Source organism: Chiloscyllium plagiosum, chromosome 31 (genome assembly GCF_004010195.1).
Source record: "Chiloscyllium plagiosum isolate BGI_BamShark_2017 chromosome 31, ASM401019v2, whole genome shotgun sequence".
In the NCBI taxonomy this organism is placed as follows: Eukaryota; Metazoa; Chordata; class Chondrichthyes; order Orectolobiformes; family Hemiscylliidae; genus Chiloscyllium; species Chiloscyllium plagiosum.
Window position 1 is genome coordinate 19,799,943 of NC_057740.1, and position 22,702 is coordinate 19,822,644.

At 42.6% G+C, this 22,702-nt stretch overlaps 2 protein-coding genes across 3 annotated transcripts in view; both read right to left on the reverse strand.

The window, feature by feature from the left end:
• Positions 1-3,496: 3,496 nt before the first annotated feature.
• LOC122565557 (actin-like) lies at positions 3,497-4,732 on the reverse strand. Its single transcript, XM_043721609.1, has one exon. It carries the CDS (start codon positions 4,730-4,732, stop codon positions 3,497-3,499), a length of 1,236 nt encoding a protein of 411 aa, XP_043577544.1.
• A 5,272-nt stretch (positions 4,733-10,004) lies between these two features.
• Positions 10,005-22,702, reverse strand: part of LOC122565299 (actin-like) — a 48,428-nt gene continuing 35,730 nt past the window's right edge. For both annotated transcript variants that reach the window (XM_043721109.1, XM_043721110.1), the window contains 2 exons: positions 14,582-14,749; positions 10,005-11,315 (listed from right to left, as the gene is read on the reverse strand). In XM_043721109.1, coding sequence (XP_043577044.1) covers positions 10,113-11,315; positions 14,582-14,689 — 1,311 coding nt within the window. In that variant the 5' untranslated portion in view covers positions 14,690-14,749 and the 3' untranslated portion in view covers positions 10,005-10,112. The remainder of the gene's footprint in view (positions 11,316-14,581; positions 14,750-22,702) is intronic.

Below are 22,702 nucleotides of genomic sequence, written 5' to 3' on the forward strand. Positions count from 1 at the left end.
AAACCATGGTTTCCTAAGCTTAGGTCATTCCCCTCAATTATATTAATGTCATCATTAATTAATAGAACAACCATCTACCATTCCATACCTTCCTAAATTTCCTGTATCCTTCAATATTTATCTCCCAATCTATGTCATCCTGGGGCCTTGCATCTATAATGGCCATCGGATTGTACTAAATATTTCTATTTGAGCTAGCAATTCATCTGTTTTGGTTCAGCTGCCATGTGCATTCATATAGTGCCTTTAGTATTGCCTTTTTGTTATCTTTGTAACTTCCAGCGTTAACTCTTAATTCACTCTTAGATATGTACTTGCTATTCATTCCTCTCATGGTCTATTTATCATTTCCAATATCGATAACTTTCTCTCTTGCCTTGTCTCCATTTTTCGAACTACATCCCCATTCCAAATTTAATTCTTTGTTCCCACTATGTAGTTTAAAGTTTAAAGCACTAACTACTTCCCTAGTTTTGCATCTTGATACAATTTACACCGAAATGTTACTGGTTCTAATGAGTTTAGTTCTGAGGGAAAAGATCTGTTAGATCAGATGCCTGCTGACTTGAAAATATTTCTCAGGAAGTAATTATTTTCTTCAGTTTCTACAGAACAAATGGGCATTCTGCAGTCACACTGAGAAAAGAAAACTCATTGGTTTCCAGCTTTCAAAATAGTGAACACAACATTTTAAGGACAGGAAGAACGAAGAATGAAAGTACTTTTAGCAGGACTAGTTATTAGAGCAAATGACAATTATTCAGTGACTGGTGAAAAAATGCAAATATTGTTAATTTATTGTGTCAGGATACAATCACATATTGGGGAAACTCTTCCTGTAGTTGTGCAGTAGGGAGATCTCATTGCTGAGATATTGAGAACCATAAAAGTGCATTTGGGTGCCACAGCCTTTAAGAGGTCAGACAACGGTATTAAGATTATGACAGTAGTAGAAACAGAAGTCCTAATAATAATTAAGACCATAAGACCATAGACAATAAGTTACAAGAGCAAGATCAGGTTATTTAGCCCATCAAGTCGACATTGTCATTCGATCATAGCTTATATGCTTCTCTACCACATTCTTCTGCTTTCTCTCTGTAACCTTTGATTCCCTTACGAATCAAGAACCTACCTGTATCTGTCTTAAATACAATGACCTTGCCTCCACAGTCTTCTGTGGTAATGAGTTGCACAGATTCACCACTCTCTGGCTGGAGAAATTTCTCTTCATTTCCAAAGGGTCATCTTCACTCTGAGGTTGTGCCTATGGTCCTGGTCTCTCCTACTACTGGAAACATCTTCTCTACATCCACTCCATCCAGGCCTCTCATGATTCTATAAATCTCAATGAGATCCCACCCCACCACTTCATCATTCCAAACTCCATTGAGTACACACCGAGAGTTCTCAACTGCTTCTCATATGACAAGTTTTGGTGGCTGCCAATAAACTTGAGGATAAAGTAGTAACAGAAGCAAATGAAAGGAATTAGACCTATGGACAAAATTTGGAGTTTATGCTGAGAAACCAGATAAGGGACAACCACTTTAACATATAGGATTTATACTGTAAAAATTCTTGTACAGGAAAGTTTCAAGAGCAGACTTAGCATTGAGTTCAAATCATAATCAACCATCTTATTTTAGACAGCAGATTTATTTTGCTATTATCATTTACACCTCCACTAAATGAATGTTATTTCTTTACCCCAATGCCTTGTATCAGAATTCCTTTTCAATATTTAATCTTTCCAGTCTTCTGCATTATCACAGATTTTACCTAATGACCTTTCCACCTTTCACTGTTTTTTCTGCTCTCTTGCTTGTAACCTTTTACAGATTTAATGTTTTCCAGTTATAATGAAAAAATAACTTTCCTTTCTTTCACAGAACCAACTCAGCATCGTTTAGGGCCTGTTACAGGCAAAGACTAATCACGGATATTCTCAGAACCCTCCTGTTAGAAATACCATGAAGTAACCCTCACTTATTCTTCCAGTCAGTCTTCTCATCACTAATTAATAGAATTTTCTGGTGGAATAACTTGCACAGAAATGTTTCCAGTCTTTTAGCCAAAATTATGCTCTAGACATCATACTCCATTAGAAAATACATGGCTGATTCAATATTGCTTAATGTAGATCATCAATGTGGGCATTATGCAAAAACAGATGTCCATGATGAAAGTGGTGACATATCAGTAAGCTAAGTGGCAGACATCTCAGTGCAGAACACCCTTTACCGTAGTTTCACACTGCCACAAAGAAAATCTAGAGTTTGATTCTGAATTTTGTTCATGTGCCAAAGGAAAGATATCCAGTGTCTTACAACAATGATATACTGTAAAGGGACAATCCAATGTTCTTCCATCATCTGATTGTTTAATCTGAGATCATTTATGGGCTAAAGTGGTTTCAAAATAGGACAAATATTGACAAAAAATGGTTGCTATGGTCACCTGACCATAGTTTGAGGCATGTCCAGAAGACTAATGTGGAATAAATGAGACCATCTGCACTGAATTTACTATTTTATCTAAAGATATTGAAACCAATCAACTAAGTATCAAGAAATTTGCACCATCTTATTTTAATTCACACTTGTACGTTAATGTTACATATTCAGAAACGAAAGGCTCACTTGTCATTTTGCCAGCTTGGAAAGACAATGGAGCCAGACTTGGGAATACACAAATTAACTATATTTCAGTAACTGTTTTGAGCAGCATATCATAGAGGAAACTTCAAGTTGCAACGACAATAAATTGAAATGCTTCTCTCTCTTTATTTCTTTCAAACTTTGAAGAAATCACATCTGATGAAAATGCAAATTAGGGAACCATTTACCAAAAACTCAAAAAATCTACAAACTTCGCTAACACAGAGAATACAAGTCAACAAATAAACAACTGAAATCTCCATTCTTCCTATCTCTTTCAGACTTCTTTAAAAAATAAAAATACCTATTATCTGATGTGTATCTATGTGAGAGACAAAGTGAGATTGCCTTTGATAATTTCTTCTCAGGGTGAGTAAATAATACTATTCTTCTTTTGTTCACTGAAGAAAATTTTGCATTTGACTCTTTAACTTTGGCTCGTACATTTTAAGTGTGTGATTAAAAGAAATAAAAATATTTACTGCAACTGAGACAGCATTAAAAAAAGAAATGACTTTCCCCTTCTCAACTGGTTGTAACAAATGCATGTTAGTTTTCCGATGATCACTTATTGAAAATAACCTTGATTTAATATTTGCTTTTTGGCTTTGGTGTATTTGAATACAGACCTTAAAAGACCAGAGTATCTTGTTAGTTGGCTTCTAAAGAATTATGCAGATCGGCATAATGGCAAAATAAACAAACACACTACGGATAACCGTTGTAAAACTATTTATTGCCTTTACTGACAATTTCTATCTATGCAGTTTCGCATTTTTTCATGAATGAATCAACCATCCCTCTCTCAATTCTCAGTGCACGCCAGCGAACCAATCTCAGTAGCAGCGACGATGCACAATGAATGGGCCTCGTTCTTTATAATCTTCTTGGCGAAGCCACAAGGACTGGAAGGCGTGGAGAGAGGCCAAGATGGAGCCGCCGATCCAGACGCCGTATCTCCTCTCTGGGACAGCGTGCACATTGGTCTTGGTGTCTTTGGAAACCATTGCAAATATCTCTCGACAAAACCGCGAATAAAAGCCCTCGAACATGGTCGAGCCTCCGCACAGCAGGACGTTGTCATACATGATTTGCTGAACCTGGGGTTGAGTTTTCTTCAAACTATTGATGGTCATCACGTGGATACCTTCTTGGTTTGACCCCATGACCGATGGCTTGAAGAGAGCTTCTGGACATTTCATTCTCTCCTTGCCAATGGTAATGACATGACCATCAGGGAGCTCATAGTCCACAAGGTACTCTTGTTCAGACAGGTTGGTCTGTTTGTCCTGATCCAAAGCCACATAGCAGCATTTCTGCTTGATGTCTTCGACAATGTACCTGCCTTTCTCATGAAACGCGTTGCCAGCCTCACTCAGCAGCTTGATCAGGTAAGTGGTGAGGTCGTGCCCCCCCAGGTCGATTCGACTGATGGCATCGGGCATGTTGTAGCCCTCATGGACGGGGACAGAGTGGGTCACGCCGTCCCCAGAGTCGACCACCAGCCCGCTGGTTTTACCGTAAGAATAGACGGCCAGCACCGACTGGTAAGAGACGTGCATGGCGGGGACATTGAAGCGCTCGAACAACAGCTCGGCGATCTTCTCCCTGTTGGTGGTGGGGCTGAGGGGAGGGTCTGAGATCAGGATGGCGTGTTCCTCCGGAGACACCTTCAGATCCTCATAGAACACGTGGCGGAGGAGATCTTCCGCCGCGGTCCAGTCCACGATGACTCCTTGCCGAGTTGGCCGGATCAGTTTGAGGTCAGGCTCGGTCGAGACCGTTCTGCCCACAGTGATGCTGTTCCGCTTACTCCTCCCTCTCGGGTAGCCCACCACGGACCCAACCAGTGACTGTGGCATTGGGTCGCCGGCGTAGCCCACTTTACAACTGCCCGAGCCAATGTCCACCACCAGTGCTCCCGTCCTTATCACTGAGATCCGGGGCTGGTTCACAGTTTCTGGCTTATCTTTCGGTTTGACATCCTTAATTGTTCCGGATAACGAAGGCGGTCTTGAGATTTTCGCCTTGTCCACTGTGCGAGACGGCGGCCGTTGTATTTTCTGTAACATTTTCGGAGTCTTCAAAGGACAACCAGGCAGGCCGTGCTGTATTTGATAGCCAGGGATATCACTTTGATTAAAGCACTAGGTGTCTAGGTGTGACATTTGTTAAATCCACCCTTATAAGGCCGGACATCACAGTCGCAATTTATTTCATCAATTATGACGGTGCTGAGATGCAATTTACAGCCTCAGGCCATTCTGGCAACATTTTGCTGTCTTTAATCTTTATATCAGAAAATGAGTTACTTTTGGCTAAAATAAAACGCCGCCTTAATCTGATTAAAATCTACTGTTTCTAACATGCATCTAATACCTCGAAAATATTTATAAAATCGATTCTTTTTTCACATACAAAATGCTGAAGACATGAGAGAGGACTGCTATTTTAACCACAAAGTTGCTCTGTGATTTTTAACCTTTGGCACATGAAGGTAAACCTATCAAATAACTCTGCACACCACAATCTCGCACTTCACCACTCTGCATGACCCAGTGCAATGCCAACACCCTCCCCCCTTCACCCCTCTGTGATTTTTAACTTTTGGCAAAATATTTCATAATTTACTTTACAAAATAAGTACTCATTTTATTGTACTGGTGAACTTAATTTTAATGTTACTTTTAGACTGCCATAACAATCTTAGAGTTCAATCATAATCTAAATACATGTACATTACGGTGCCTGTATGGGAATGTGGACAATTTGTTAAATTCAAAACTGGCTTCACACCAGTGGCCCATCCTAGTCTTGATTCAGGCCAAAGGTGAACTGAGTCATGCAGCTGTAAGTGCAGAGGAATAATGGGATCAGGCAATCTATGAAGCACGTGTCCTTGCGGAGGGAGCCGGATAATTCATGGCTGGGACACTCTGCTCCCCTATCAAAACTGCTTCCATCACACAAGGAGGCAATGATGACAACTTGGGCCATGGCGTAGATATCTTGGTACAACCAATATCACAGATGATTATAGCGCACATGAAGATAAACCTATCAAATGACCCTGTACACCACAACCTCCATCAGGGTCAGGCTGTAGAGGTTCAACACACTGCCAGCCATTTAAGACATTTCCTTAAATGTTCTTTTCTCAAACAGGATGAGAATAAATATACAAATAAGCCATGCTCCCTCACCTCTTCCAGAAATGACATCAAAACACAGGTTGTTCCCCTCAGTGATGTTGCCTTCTCAATTTCACCTCCAATGAAAAGGTTGCTGTTGTCTCAGAGATGTCACATAATCTGACAAAGTTTAAGAGAACAGTGGGAAATCAGTCTGCTTAGGTCATATGTACATCCATTTGCGCAGGCTTAGAGACCTATTACAGACCATTCCTGATGTGTCAGATTGTTGAATCTCTTTCTGTACCAGACCTGTGTCCTTCTCTGGCTGCTGACATCCGTTGCCAACTCAGCCTCTTTGTTCCTGTGGATACATTTCTTCTGCTAGAGGATAGTGTGATATCATAAACTTCAGAACTTTAATAATTGTTCATTGATTGAAAGAAGAAACAATAACTCTGTCTGGAATAAACTATTAAAGGACAGGGACAAACTTATAAAGCAATTGAAAACAATTAGCCATGTCAGAGGAAGAAGTAGTTGAGGCTACATAAACAAAACATTTTGACATCTGCTTGATGAATGACTGCTCTATGCCACAAGGACAACTGATTGCCTTGCAGAAGAATTTAAGGAGTTAACTGCAAGAAAGTTTGTCTTCAAACAGTGAACACCAAATGTAACAAGGAATACAGGAGTTACTTCTGATAAGGAAGCAACAGCAGACTCGGGGATTCCAAAGGAATAATCAATATTTTGGATGAAAGAATCTAAAATCTTTAATATTGTCACACTATAGACCTGAAAACTGAAAATTTGTATAAGAAAACAACTCCAAAACCCTTCATTAGCAGAACTTCGAAGAACAACACTGCACAAGGATCAAACCCTGGACATCTGAGACAGACACTGTTGGTTAGAATCGTAGTTAAATTCCACCATTAATCAGGTAATAGCCAAGTTGATTTGTGTTGCTTAACTAGCTTACTTGAGAGGTCTTATTTTGGTTGTTACATGCAACAAAGTTTAAATCATTGTTTCAGTACTTAATTGTCTGTGAGATTTCTTAGTAACTAGAATAATTAAAGATAGCTTGTTACTATTTACCGACAGCAATAGAAATGAGATATCTTTAATGGGCTGGCACCATCTCAATTAACAGCTCAAGAATGCAATGAGAACTTGGTACTATTTGAGGACCTATGCCCAAACTGACAGTAACCTTTGAGGACCCTGCTGCTCCATCATGACTGCCATTCACTGTTTCAAATGGCCTTTGTTTAACTATGCCTTACCTCCATGTTCCTCCTCATGCTGCTAATTGACAACTTAAATGGTCTCCCCTTTGGATGTAGAAATTGCTAATGCTGACACAGGATAAGGATTTGAAAATCCAGCAATGAGTATTAGAATAAGGCAAATCAGAAACTGTTTCCTCTAAACTTATCTTCTGATTCCCAATTCCCAACCAGTTACCAATCTGTGTCACAAGGTTACGTCCGATTCCTTATTGTTTCATTTTTGCGAATATGCAAAATCATATTTAATTACTCAAGATATGCAGGCATCCAAGCATACTTTATAATCCATTATGCTAGTGACTGCCATGAAAAATCTTAATTAATCAGAGACAGTTGCAGGGGGTCAGTTAGCTGGATAGCTGATTTGTGATGCTAACAGTGTTGGTTCAATTCTTGTATTGGTTAAGGTTACCATGAAAGACTCTCCTTCTCAGCCCATCTCCTTTCCTGAGGCTATCCCATTAAACTTTCACCCATCAGCTCTCTTTAACAAGAGGGCAGGTCTATGGTCTGATAGAACTATAGTGACTTGATTTTATGTGGATTCTCTTTGATCAAGCCATACCGTTTTACACAATGAAGTCAATCTGTATCTGTTGACAGAATCCAGTAACTTCCCCATATTTACTTCTGGAATTTACACAATGATTTGCCTTTTCTCATTTACAAGTTGCCCCTCGAGAATATCACTCCAAAAAAATAAGATTCCACGTGCATTATGACAACACACAGCTGTCTATCCAGCATCTTTATTGACACCTCTATTGCATTAGATTTTTCATAATGAAGACATCTAGTATTAGACATGTAGAAATATGTTCCAAATTAATATGAGGGAACTGATTCGTTTCCAACTTCACATCCTTTCCATTTCAAATACTATTTCCGCTCCTTAATGTCAATCTTCTCCACCTTTGCATTGGTCCATCTGCTGTCCGAACACTGTTATCTCTAAACTTGGTCATCCCACAAATCTCCTAACTGGTGTCATATATTCCACATTCAATAAACAAGTGCCTTTGTCCTAACTTACACAGTGTCCCATCCATCAGTCAACTTAATGCTTGCTGATGTACATTGATTCCTAGTTCAACAATGATTCTAATTTTCAATTCTTATTTTTGTGCTTAATGCCTTCTATATCCCCAGGTTTCCATGTTCTGTGAAATATTTTCAGCTCATTAAACATTTGCCGCATCTGCATTGTTCCAATTCTGGCCTGTTGCTTAATTACAGCATTAGCAACTATGACTTTGACTGTCTAGAAACTAAGCTTTGGAATTCCCTCCCTAAACCTCCTCATTGCTTCTTCTCCCTTCTTTAAGAAACTCCTTAAAATCTTTGATCTAGCTTTTGGTCACCTGTCTTATTAGGTTCCTCTGTATGTTGTAAGTCAGATGTTGTTTGATAATGTCTCCATAAAGCATTTTAGAATGTTATATCACTTTTGTGCTGTTAGATAAATGCATTTGTTGCTGCAATTTCAGCATGGTATTTCACCTAATTTGCATAATAACTTACTTGTTGAAACTTTATTGCTGGAACAGCGCAGCAGGTCAGGCAGCATCCAGGGAACAGGAGATTCGACATTTCGGGCACAGGCCCTTCTTCAGGGCCTGTGAAGAAGGGCCTGTGCCCGAAACGTCGAATCTCCTGTTCCCTGGATGCTGCCTGACCTGCTGCGCTGTTCCAGCAATAAAGTTTCAACTTTGATCTCCAGCATCTGCAGACCTCACTTTCTCCTCGAAGATAATAACTTACTTGATACAGTGAACAGTGTACAATTTAAAGTATGGTTTATGTGTTCTGCCTGAGGACAGGTTTTTGGCCCATTGCCTGCTGATACTTCATCCTGAGCTGATTTCTTGTCACCTTTTTGCCAGTGGTGGTATTCCATTATCTTCTCAGAGGCATGGCAAGGAGGCAGTCTTCACATCTACCTTCACCAGAATGGGAATGAAACCCACACTGTTGACATGGTCCTGAATTTCAACCAACTAAGTTAACCAACCCAACTAAGGCTTTTGCAGAGCCGACTGACTATGTACTGAATTTGATTGGCCATTTGGGTAACAAAGTGGCCATGATTTTTCAAGTCTGGCACATATAATGTATCACAGGAATTGTACAGCATTGAACAAACTGTTGCAGCTTCTCAGATTAAAAATTAGAGGTCACCAGGAGCTGCTGCCAGTAAAGCTCTGAGCAGTGAAGTGTGGATTGTAACCACAGGGCAATATTTTCATTTCCAAAGAAGTATCATACCAGACTTGAAATGTTAACTTGGTTGTTTCTCACTGCACAGATGTTGCCAGACCTGAATATCTGAAGCACTTTCTGGTTATATTTCAGACCTCCAGCATACATGATAGTTTGATTTTTTTTTGTGTTTCCTGGAAGTCCACTCTTGCGCCACTGAAATCATCCGAAATATGTCCAGATTTACCCTTACAGCACCACTGTTCTCTCATTAGCAATGGAACTATTTAAATCAGGTGGTATCTGAAATGGCAATCAGAGTCCCATGTACATAACAAGACCTCAACTTCCACATTAAACGTAGAGCACTGCTTGAATCAATGAACACTTTGAATACACTGCAGGAGGTCACTTTTGCTTGAGTTGAAATGTAATGCTAAATTTTATTTGACAGCTAGGCTTTCAAACCTCATTTGAGCACTTATTCTGAGTGTCAGATCAGGCTTCTCAAACCTTGGAAAGTCTTACATTCAGCAAGAAAATAAGCAAGCTATAGGCACTTTTGTGTGCATTTCTTTGATGATTTAATTCCTTAAATATAATTTCTAACAAAGTATTTTTAAATAATACAGTAATATGGAAGCTCACTTGAATATATGAAGAAATATATTTGACTAGTGATATGACTAGTTCTGAATATTTGATGGCTAAAATTAAGAAGAAAGCTGATATACTATCTTTTTTAAAAAATAATCCTAACACAAAAATGACAAACTTGAATACTTTTGAAACGATAATAGGTCAAAGCAGGTACATGGCTCTCAGTAGCATCTCCGGTGCACTATTAACGGGCCATCTTCTTCATAATCCTTTTGGCGAATCCATAAAGACTGGAAGGAGTGTAATGAGGCCAGTATAGAGCCACCAATCCAGACAGCATACTTCCTCTCTGGGACAGCGTGGATTTTGGGTTTAATATCATGGGGGGCCAGAGGAAAAATCTCTTTGCAGAAACGTACATTAAATCCATCGAATAATGTGGTGCCTCCACTCAGCAGAACATTATCGTACATTACATTTCTAATCTGGGGCTCGATCCGTTTCAAACTATTGCTGGTCATGATGTGGATACCTTCTTGGTTTGACCCCATGACCGATGGCTTGAAGAGAGCTTCTGGACACTTACATCGTTCCTTGCCAATAGTAATGAGATGACCATCAGGGAGCTCATAGTCCACAAGGTGGGTTCCCTCATTTCTATAATCCACAGCCACATAGCAGCATTTCTGCTTGATGTCTTCGACAATGTACCTGCCTTTCTCATGAAACGCGTTGCCAGCCTCACTCAGCAGCTTGATCAGGTAAGTGGTGAGGTCGTGCCCCCCCAGGTCGATTCGACTGATGGCATCGGGCATGTTGTAGCCCTCATGGACGGGGACAGAGTGGGTCACGCCGTCCCCAGAGTCGACCACCAGCCCGCTGGTTTTACCGTAAGAATAGACGGCCAGCACCGACTGGTAAGAGACGTGCATGGCGGGGACATTGAAGCGCTCGAACAACAGCTCGGCGATCTTCTCCCTGTTGGTGGTGGGGCTGAGGGGAGGGTCTGAGATCAGGATGGCGTGTTCCTCCGGAGACACCTTCAGATCCTCATAGAACACGTGGCGGAGGAGATCTTCCGCCGCGGTCCAGTCCACGATGACTCCTTGCCGAGTTGGCCGGATCAGTTTGAGGTCAGGCTCGGTCGAGACCGTTCTGCCCACAGTGATGCTGTTCCGCTTACTCCTCCCTCTCGGGTAGCCCACTATTGATCCGAGAACCGAGTCGGGTCTCGGTTGCCCGGCGTAGCCCACTTTACAAACGCCCGATCCCATGTCAATGACCAGTGCTCCCGTCCTCCGGGTGCAGCAATTCGGATTGACTCTGGTCTCCGCTTTCATCTCAGAGTGTGTGTGCCGCTCCTGCCCCATCGCCAACGATAGAGACTTCGACACTTTACACTTCCAATGACCTTTGGACATTTCCTTCCGTGCAGCGGAGAAAGAATGCAGGAGTTAAATCTTTTCATTATCAGAAAGAGGTACATCACAAAGTCAAGAATCGGTCCGATTGTGACGTGGGTCGGTGAATATTTTGTTGGTCGTTAATTTTAATTTTTTTTTTGCCCATTCTAGTGATAAAATACATATATGTAAAACCAGCACGATGCCCAAATTCAAAACGACACTGATGGAATACAAGCACAATTAGAACTGAACTGCCCCTTCCCTTCAGAAAGCTGAAGACTTCTGGAGAATTGCGGGAACACGGAACAATACAGCGCAGAACAGGCCCTTCGGCCCTCGATGTTGCGCCAACCTGTGAACTAATCTAAGCTCATCCCTCAACACTATCCCATCATCATCCATGTGCTTATCCAAGGATTGTTTAAACCTCCATAGTGTAGCTGAGTTAATTACATTGGCAGGCAGGGCATTCCAGGCCCTGACTAATCTCTGAGTAAACTACCTGCCTCGAACATCTGTCTTAAATCTATCATCCCTCAATTTGTAGTTATGCCCCCTCGTACACGCTGACACCATCATCCTAGGAAAAAGACTTTCACTGTCTACCCTACCTAACGTTCTGATTATCTTGAATGTCTCCATTAAATGCGCTCTTAGCCTTCTTCTTTGCAATGAGAACAGAGGAGAAAGTGAGGTCTGCGGATGCTGGAGGACAGCCTAATGAGAACAGACCCAAGTCTCTCAGCCTTTCCTCATAAGACCTTCCCTCCAGACCAGGCAACATCCTGGTAAATCTCCTCTGCACCTTTTCCAATGCTTCCACATCCTCCCTGTAATGGGGCGACCAGAACTGTACACAATATTCCAAGTGCAGCTGCACTAGTGGGTTTTGTATAGTTGCAGCATGACATCACGGCTCTGGAACTCAATCCCTCTACCAATAAAACCTAACACGCCGTATGCCTTCTTAACAGCACTATCAACCTGGGTGGCAACTTGCAGGGATTTGTGTACATGGACTCCAAGATCCCTCTGCACACCCACACTACCAAGAATTTTTCCATTGACCCAGTACTCTGCCATCCTGTTATTCTTCCCAAAGTGCATCACCTCACATTTAGCTGAATGGAACTCCATTTGCCACCTCTCAGCCCAATTCTGCAGTTTATCCAAGTCCCCCTGAAACCTGCAACATTCTTCCACACTGTGCACTACTCCACCAACTTTAGTGGCATTTTCAAACTTACTAACCCATCCACCTATGCCTGCATCCCAAGTCATCTATAAAAATGACAAACAGCAGTGGTCACAAAACAGATCCTTGTGGCACACCACTGGTAACCGGACTCCAGGCTGAATATTTTCCATCAACCATCACTCACTGCCTTCTTATAGAAAGCCAGTTCCAGTCAAAACTGCTGAATGACCCTTAATCCAGTGCCTCTGCATTTTCTCCAACAGTCTACCATGTGGAACCTTATCAAAGGCTTTACTGAAGTCCATGCACACCACGTCAACTGCTCTACCCTCATCCACATGCTTGGTCACTTTCTCAAAAAACTCAGTGAGGTTTGTGAGACATGACCTGCCCTTCACGGAACCATGTTGACTATCTCCTATCCTGTTTCTAACCTCAGTCCATACTACCTCAGTAGAGTCCTCATCAGAAGTTCTTTCAGCCACCGTTATAGTATCCTTGACTAACAAGGCCACACCTCCCTCTCTTTTACTGCCTTGCCTGTTCTTAATGAAAGATCTAAACCCTGGAACCTGCAACATCCATCCCTGACCCTGCTCTATCCATGTCTCCGAAATGGCCACAACATAGAAATCCCAGGTACCTATCCATGCTGCAAGCTCACCTACATCATTTCGCAACCATCTGGTGTTCAAGTAGACACACTTCAAAACAGCTTGCTGTCTGCCAGCTCCTTCCTGCGACCATGAAATCCTGTCCATACCCTCCCTACTGTCATCCTCCTGTGCACTGGAACTACACCTCAGATTCCCATCTCCCTGCTGAGCTACTTTAAACCCAACGAATAGCACCAGCAAATTTCCCACGCAGGGTATTAGTACCCCTCTGGTTCAGTGAAAGGCTGTCCTGTTTGTAGAGGTCCCATCTTCCCCAGAATGTGCCCCAATTATTCAAGTACCTGAAACCCTCCGTCCTGCACCATCCCTGCAGCCATGTGTTCAGTTGATGTCTCTCCTTATTCCTTGCCTCACTATCACGTGGCATGGGTAACAAACCAGAGACAACAACTCTGTTTGTTTTAGCTCTCAGCTTCCACCCTAGCTCCCTGAAATCCACTCTATACCTCTTTCTACCTATGTTGTTGGTACCTACCTGGACCACGACTTGGGGCTGGTCACCCTCTCCCTTCAGAACACTAAAGATTTGATCTGAGACATCACGGATATCACGGACTCTAGCACCTGGGAGGCAATACACCAATCGTGAGTCTTGTTCGTTCCCTGAGAGATGTCAAATGGAGCTTAATACAGAAAATGTGAGGTGATTCATTGGGAAGGAGTAACAGGAATGTAGAGTTAATGGTAAGATTCTTGGTCGTGTAGATAAGCAGAGAGATCTCAGTGTCCAGGTTTATAGATCCTTGAAAGTTGCCACCCAGGTTGATAGGGTTGTTAAGAAGGCATAAGGTAGTTAGCTTTTATTGGTAATGGGATTGAGCTTCGGAACCATGAGGTCTTGCTGCAGTTGTACAAAACTCTGATGTGGCCACATTTGGAGTATTGCATACAGTTCTGGTCACCGCATTATAGGAAAGATGTGAAAGCTTTGGAAAGGGTTTAGAAGAGATAGGATGAAGTCTAGTATGGAGGGAAGGTCTTACGAGGAAAGGCTGAGGGACATGAGGTTGTTTTCAGTGAGGAGAAGAAGTTTGACAGGTGACTTAATTGACACGTATAAGGTAATCAGAGGGTTAGATAGGTTGGACATTGAGAGCCTTTTTCCTCGATGGCAATGGTTCGCACAAGGGGACATAGCTTTAAATTGAGGGGTGATAGATGTAGGACAGATGTCAGAGGTAGTTTCTTTACTCAGAGAGTAGTAGGGACGTGTATTGCACTGCCTGCAACAGTAATAGACAACTTTAAAAGGCACTTCGATGGTCATTGGATAGATGTATGGATGAAAATGGAATAGTGTAGGATAGATGGGCTTCAAATTGGTTCCACAGTCCGTGCAACATCGAGGGCTGAAGGACCTGTTCTGCGCTGTAATACTCTATGTTTTATAACCAGTTGGGAGTACTCACCGGGTCTGGCAGGATCTGTGGAGAGAGAGAAGAGATCAGCCTGGATTTTCCAATGGCCTGATGGTCCTTATTCCAGCGCAACTGAGTGTTGAGCATTGGGGCCACCATCTCCAACTCCAGAGGAATTGTCTGGGAAGTTCAAGACTCCACTGGTCAAGTTCCTCATGCCTGGAAAGGTGTGGGAGAATCAGAAAAGTTTCAGTGAAATTTAGCAAATAGTTGCTTAAAAAAAGTCAGCAGGAGTAAGCCATCCGGCTCTTCAAGCCAGCTCGGCCATTCAATACGATCATCCAACTCAGTGCCCTTTTCCTGCTTTCTCCTCAAATCCTTTGATCCCTTTAGCACCAAGAAGTTTGCCCAACACCTTGAAAACATTCTAAGTCTTGCTCTCAAAACAGAGAATTTCATCGGTTCGTAACTTTCTCATTGTCTCAGCCTTAAACTCCTGAGTAACTTGTTCAACTACCTCACACTGGGCACCTCAGCACCTCACTCTACGGCAAACCCACGGATGACCTCTCAATGCTAGACCTCTCCAGCTTCCACCCGAAACATATTAAAACAGCCATCCCCTATGGACAAGCCCTCCACATACACAGGAGGCATGAGGAGGAACTTGACGGACAATTGGTTGTATTCAAGGATGCCATCATAAGAACAGAGTACAATGCTCAACTCATCGACCACCAGTTTCAACGTGCCATAGCGAGAAACCATAATGACCTCCTCAGGAGACAGACATGAGCTGCAACCGTCAGGGTACCCTTCGTTGTCCAGTACTTCCCAGGAGCCGAAAAACTATGCCATGTTCTTCACAGCCTGCAACACATTATCAATGAGGATGTGCACCTTGCCAAGACCTTCCCCATAACTCCACTTATCACCTTTAAACAACCACCAAACCTCAAACAAATCATCGCTTGTAGCAAAGTGCCTGGCTTTCCTGACAACACCATACAACCTTGTCACGGTAAACGCTGCAAGATGTGTCAGAGTGTCGACACAGATACCACCATTATGCATGGGGACACCACATACGGCGCAGGTACTCATGTGACTCAGCCAACATTGTCTATCTCAAACACTGCAGGCAAGGATGCCCTGAGGCATGGTACATTGGTGATACCGAGAGGAGCTGAAAATGTGTTGCTGGAGAAGCGCAGCAGGTCAGGCAGCATCCAGGGAACAGGAGAATCGACGTTTCGGGCATAAGCCCTTCTTGAGGAATGAAGAAGGGCTTATGCCCGAAACGTCGATTCTCCTGTTCCCTGGATGCTGCCTGACCTGCTGCGCTTCTCCAGCAACACATTTTCAGCTCTGATCTCCAGCATCTGCAGACCTCACTTTCTCCTCATGATACCGAGCGGAGGCTACGGCTACGGATACGGATGAATGGACACCGCACAACAATCGACAGACAGGAGTGTTCTCTCCCAGTCGGAGAACACTTCAGCGGTCCGGGACATTCGATCTTGGACCTTCGGATCACCGTCCTCCAAAGCGGACTTTGGGACTGGTGACAACGAAATGTGGCCAAGCGGAGGCTGATAGCCAAGTTCGATACCCATGGGGATGGCCTCAACTGAGACCTTGGGTTCATGTCATACTACAGGTGACCCCACTGCACTATATACACACACACAGATACAGACACACATACACAGGCACTCCTACACACATACTCCTACACATTCTCTCTCTCTCTCACACACACACACACACCTACAGACCCATACACTCATGCAGACCCTCTCTCATACGCTCACACATACATTCCCACACTCACATATGCACCTTCGCACAGACATATACCCCTTTACACTCAACACACATACACACACTCTCTCACAGACACTCATAAACCCCCCCCAACCCCACCATACACACACACATTTGTGGGGTGAATTTGTACATGCAGAAATACATTTTATTGTGCTCAAAAACTGCGTGCATCCATGTAAGATTCTGTAAATGCATTTTTTTGGATTGGAATCAATCTGACCATTGTGTCACAGACAGTCTCACACAGGGCAGCTCACACCTTCAATGCATTATCTGGGCCGACATGACACCAGTTGTTAACGTTTACTTGAGAATGTATCTTTTAAAAAAGTTCTGCAATATGCATATGAAAGAACTGAAACCAACATGTTCATTCTAAAAGATGAGAGACTTAAACAAACAATCCAAGTCTTTTTCAACGTATAATTCCAGTTGCATCACGCTGTAAACTTTTACTATAAATTCTGTGTCTTACAATCTTATACTCCACAACTACCTGATGAAGGAGCAGTGCTCCAAAAGCTAGTGCTTCCAATTAAACCTGTTGGACTATAACCTGGTGTTGTGTGATTTTAACTTTATCTGACACACTGCCAACTACACCTCCACCAGACCCCTTCCTCTCTATACCCTGAACCAATCAGAAACTTACTTCTCCTACAGCCAAACCAACCATTCCTTCCACCAACTCCGCACTTAATCCCCCTTCTCAATGATGATCACGTTCCCTCTTTGCTCTGTACCCGATCTTCCTTCATATTCACTGGATACAATCCTCCCTCCCCAATAGCTGCTCAACTTCTCCCTTCCCTTACTATCAGATCCAATCGTCCAGAATCTGATACCCACCCTTCCTGACCCTCCTTTCACTGGACCTGATTTCTTCACTCACCCCAAACTATTCCTAAACACTGCATCACATCGCTGACACTCCTCCCTCCTTCACCCTTATACCCTCTTCCCAGGTGGCACCCTCCCCAGCTGGCACCCTATATAGAGTCATAGAGAGGTACAGCACAGAAACAGATCCTATAGTCCAACTCATCCATACCGACCAGCTATCCTAACCTAATCTCGTCCCATTTGCTAGCACTTGGCCCCTATCCCTCTAAACCCTTCCTATTTGTATACCCATCAAGATGCCTTTTAAATGTTGCAATTGTACCAGTCTCCACCACTTAAACAGCAAAGGCAGTAACTGTGCAGATTCATGGCTATGTCAGTTTTCTTTCTCTCTCTCCCTCACCGACCATGTCTATTGTTTGTCCTTCTCCCTTTTAAAAGTGCCATTGTTTCGACTTTTTTTCTCCAAAGTACCAAAACAATGCAACAGCATATAAAATGTTAGTTGTTCCTCCTGGAATTTAAGGAAATTACCTCCAGTACCTAAAATACCTCAAAAAGGAACAGCTCTTACAGCCACAATTTTTTTCTGTCCTCCATCTTGGATTACCCAGAATCCCTATGTACTCAAAAAAATCAAAAGAACTGCAGACGCTGGAAATTGGAAACAAAAACAGAAAAAAAAAATTTTGATGAAGGATCACTGACCCAAAATGTTAACTCTGCTTTCTCTCCACATATGCTGCCAAACCCACTGAGTTATTGCAGCAAATGTGGGGGTTTTTGCTCCCTACCTCTACTCAACTGGCATCCTATCCCTTGGCACCATGCTCTTACCAAACTGGTAGCCTAATTACCAGGACATACCTCTCCCTTAAAATTGCATTTACATTATGTGCTTATAGTTTGATAGCTATCAAAGTGACTTTAAATGCCAGATTACAGCAGCTAACTGCTGTGAATGGGAAACATCCTTCCTCCAAAATTTCTGCGATATGAAAGAACTATAAGCATAGACATACAGCTCTGCATTTCTGAAGCAGCTGTGGTCAGAATTGCATTGAAACCCCTGCCTTTCATAAGAGCATGCCACTCCTTGGAAAATATAGCCTTTCATCTTCCATCAGAACTGGGAAATATTAGTCATGTAATAGGTTTTAAATAAATCAAATGCTGGAGGATAGAAAAGCACGAAAATGAAGCTTTGCAATACAGCAAAAGACAAAGATTCTACAGATACATTGAGTGTAAGAGGGTAACCAGAGAAAGTGTAGGGATTCTTAAAGGTCAAGGAGATCATCTTTGTGTTGAACTCCAGGAGTTGGGAGAGATACTAAATAATACTACACATCTACACTGTGGAGAAAGAAATGGAGGCAAGAGCAATAAATTTTGATCTTTTGAAAACAATTCACATTACAGAAGAGGATGTTTGGGAGGTCTTAGAGAATACAAAGGTGGATAAATCTCCAGGACCTGATCTTATGTACCCCAGAACACTGGGGGAAGTCAGGGAGGAAATTGTGAGACCACTTGCAGAAATATTTGCAACATCTATAACTACAGGTTTTGATTAGGTTCCCTACAGTGTGGAAACAGGCCCTTCAGCCCAAACCGACCCTCCGAAGAGTAACCCACCCAGACCCATTTCCCTCTGACTAATGCACCTAATATTATGGGCAATTTAGTTTGGCCAATTCACCTGACCTGCACATCTTTGGATTGTGGGAGGAAACCGGAGCACCCGGCAGAAACCCACACAGACAGGGGGGAGAATGTGCAAACTCCACACAGACAGTCGCCCGAGGTTGGAATCGAACCTGGGACCCTTCTGCTGTGAGGCAGCAGTGCTAACCACTGAGCTATCGTGCCGACCCCAGGTCAAGTCCACACTGACCCTCCGAAGAGCAGCCAACCCCTTCACCTAACACTACGGGAAATTTAGCATGGCCAATTCACCTAACCTGCACATTTTTGGACCGTGGGAGGAAACCCACGCAGACACGGGGAGAATGTGCAAACTCCACACAGACAGTTGCCAGAGGTGGGAATTGAACCCGGGTCTCTGGCGCTGTGAGGCAGCAGTGCTAACCACTGTGCCACCATGCCTGATAATTGGAGGGTGGCTGATGTTGTAACTTTGTTTAAGAAAGGTTGCAAGGACAAACCAGGGAACTATAGACCCGTGAGTCTGACTTCCGTTGTGTATAATTTGTTGGAGTGATTTTAAAAGTTAGAATTTATAGATATTTAGAGAGGCAAAAATTGATTAGGGATTGTCAGCATGGATTTGTGTGAGGTAAATTGTTTCCCAGATTTGATTGTGTTTTTTGAGGAAGTTATCAGGAAGCTTGATGAAGGCAGAGCAGTAGACGTTGTTTACTTGGACTTGCGTAAAGCCTTCAACAATGTTCTGCATGATAGACTAATTAGTAAAGTTAGGTCACATGGGATTCATGGTGATCTTACCAATTGGATATATAATTGTCTTAATGGCAAGAGGCAGAGAATGATGGTGGAAGGTTTCTTTTTGCACTGGAGGCCTGTTACCTGCGGTATTCCACAGGGATCGATTCTGGATCCTTCTATGGTTGTCATTCATATAAATGATTTGGATGAGAATATAGATTTTGCAGATGACACCAAAGTTGGTGGCATAGTAGACAGTGAAGAAGGTTTTCTAAGATTACAAAGGGTTCCTGATCAAATCAATCAGTGGACTGAAAAATGGCAGATGGAGTTCAATCTGGATAAATGCAAGGTTTTGCATTTTGGTACAACAAACGAGGGTAGGATTTATACTATTAATGGTGGGGTATTGGGTAGGGTTGTAGAACAAGGGACCTAGGGGCCCAGATACATAGTTATTTGAAGTTTGCATCACATATAGATATGGTGGTTAAGAAGGTGTTTAGCATGCTTCACTTCATTGCTCAGTCCTTTCAGTACAGGAGTTGGGAAATCATGTTGAGGTTGTACAGGAGATCTTATCTGGCATACTGTATCCAGTTCTGGTCATCAGTTATTAACTGGAATGGGGGATTTCAAGACTAAAGGGCACATTTTTAAAGTGTGCGGAGAGAGGTGAGGGGCAATTTTCTTTTACACAGAGGGTGGTTCACATGTGAAATGAGCTTCCTGGGATCTTCAAAAAACATGTGGACAGGTACATAAAAAGGAAAGGTTTGGAGAGATATGAGCTAGGAGCAGGCAGGTGGGAATAGTTTAATTTGGGATTATGTTCAGCAAGGACAGGTTGGACTTAAAGGTCTGTTTCTGTGCTGTATGACTGTGACAGATATTAGATGACAAAATGACAAAATTAGATGACAGGGTGGACAGAGTGAATCTTACTAGTCGTGTTTATTGGTCTGAAGGCGTGGCGTCACATCGGAGTTATTATGTTAAAATTTGACTCACTTTTGTTGTGCGATTACTACTTTCCTAAGTCCTGTTTGTGTGCTCTACTGTGGCTGTACAACAGAAGCTTGTAGCAAAAGAAATAACTTGGATTCTATTATTACTCTGATAGTGCTTGGTGCACAGATGTTTTTGGATTATATTCAAAACAGTAATATGTCTGCAGGCTCACATGCACTTAATGCATCTTCTGATACCACTAAATGTCTGTCTCATACATGTCTAGTGATTCTGGGAGACATCACTTTCACTCGGTGATCTCTGTTCAAACGGCCATCGTCTTGCATCTTTGGAAAACCTTCATGATATGAGATTTGAGGTCCCCAAGAAGGCAAAGACTAAACGGAAGACCAGAGTTGAACACTCAAAAGTCTATGTTTTGAATACTTTGTTAAATAAAGAACAGTGGTTCATTCCCCTCTAACCTTAAACTGATGCCCTCTAGTACTCAGTTCCCCGACCCTGGGAAAAAGACTGACTGCATTCACCCTATCCATACCTCTCATGATCTTATAAACCTCTATAAAGAGGATCTATAAAGGTCCCCCATCAGTCTCCTACACTCTAAAGTAAAAAGTCCTAGCTTGTCCAATCTCTCCCTATAACTCAGGCCATTGAGTCCAGGTAACATCTTTGTAAGTTTTTTCTGCACTCTTTCCAATTTCGTAACATCATTTAGTGGACTGAGCTCCCAACAGGGTGACCAAAACTGAACACAATACCCTAACCCATAGCTGTACCAACATCCTGTATAACTGCAACATAACTTCCCAACTTCTATACTCAATGCCCTGAAAGCCTTCTTCACTGATCTGTCTACCTGTGACTCCAATTTCAGAGAACTGTGAACATAAACTCCAAGATCCCTCTGTTCCACTACACCCCTTAAGGCCCTACCATTCACCATGAAACTCCAAATTGCAAGACCTCACACTTACCTATATTCAACTCCATTTGCCACTTCTCAGCTCATTTCCCCAGCTGATCAAGGTCCTGCTGCAATTTCTGATAACCTTCTTCACTCTCCACGATACTGCCTATTTTAGTGTCATCATCAAACTTACTAATCATGCCTTGTACATCCTCATCCAAATCATTGATATAGATAACAAACAGCAATGGGCCAAGTACCGACCCCTGAGGCACACCACTAGTCACAGGCCTCCAAACCAACAAGCATCCTTCCATTATTACCCTCTGCTTCCTACCATCAAGCCAATTTTGTATCCAACTTGCCAGCTCGCCCTGGATTCCATGTGATCTAACCTTCCAGAACCTTCCTACCATGTGGAACCTTATCGAACGTTTTACTGCAATCCATATAGACTACATCTACTGTCCTTCTCTCATCAACCTTCCTGGTCACTTTGAAGAATTCTAACAAATTTGAGAGACATGATCTCCTACTCACAAAGCCATGCTGACTACTCCTAATCAAACCATGTCTTTCCAAATGCATGTATATCTTACTCAGAATCTTCTCAAATAATGTACCCACCACAGATGTTAAGCTTCCTGGTCTATAGTTCCCAGACTTTTCTTTGCAGTCCTTCTTGAATAATTGCACAATATTCTCTACCCTCCAGTACAGTGGCTAAAATGATGCAAAAAGTGGAGGAGGCTGATACAATTGCAACATTTAGAGTCATAGAGTCATAGAGATGTACAGCATGGAAACAGACCCTTTGGTCCAACCCGTCCATGCCGACCAGATATCCCAACCCAATCTAGTCCCACCTGCCAGCACCTGCCATTTCCCTCCAAACCCTTCCTATTCATATACCCATCCAAATGCCTCTTAAATGTTGCAATTGTACCAGCCTCCACCACATCCTCTGGCAGCTCATTCCTACTGGATGGCTATATGAATAGGAGGGGTTTAGAGAGTTATAGGCCAAGTGCTTCAAATGGGACTAGATTTAGGATACCTGGTTGGCATGGACGAGTTGGACCAAAGGCTGTACATCTCTATGGTGTTATGAGAGAGCCAACATAAAGGAAAAACCTGTTTGACATTTTCATCACTGTTACAAATGTATCTATCCATGACAATATTGGAAGGAATGATCACTGCCA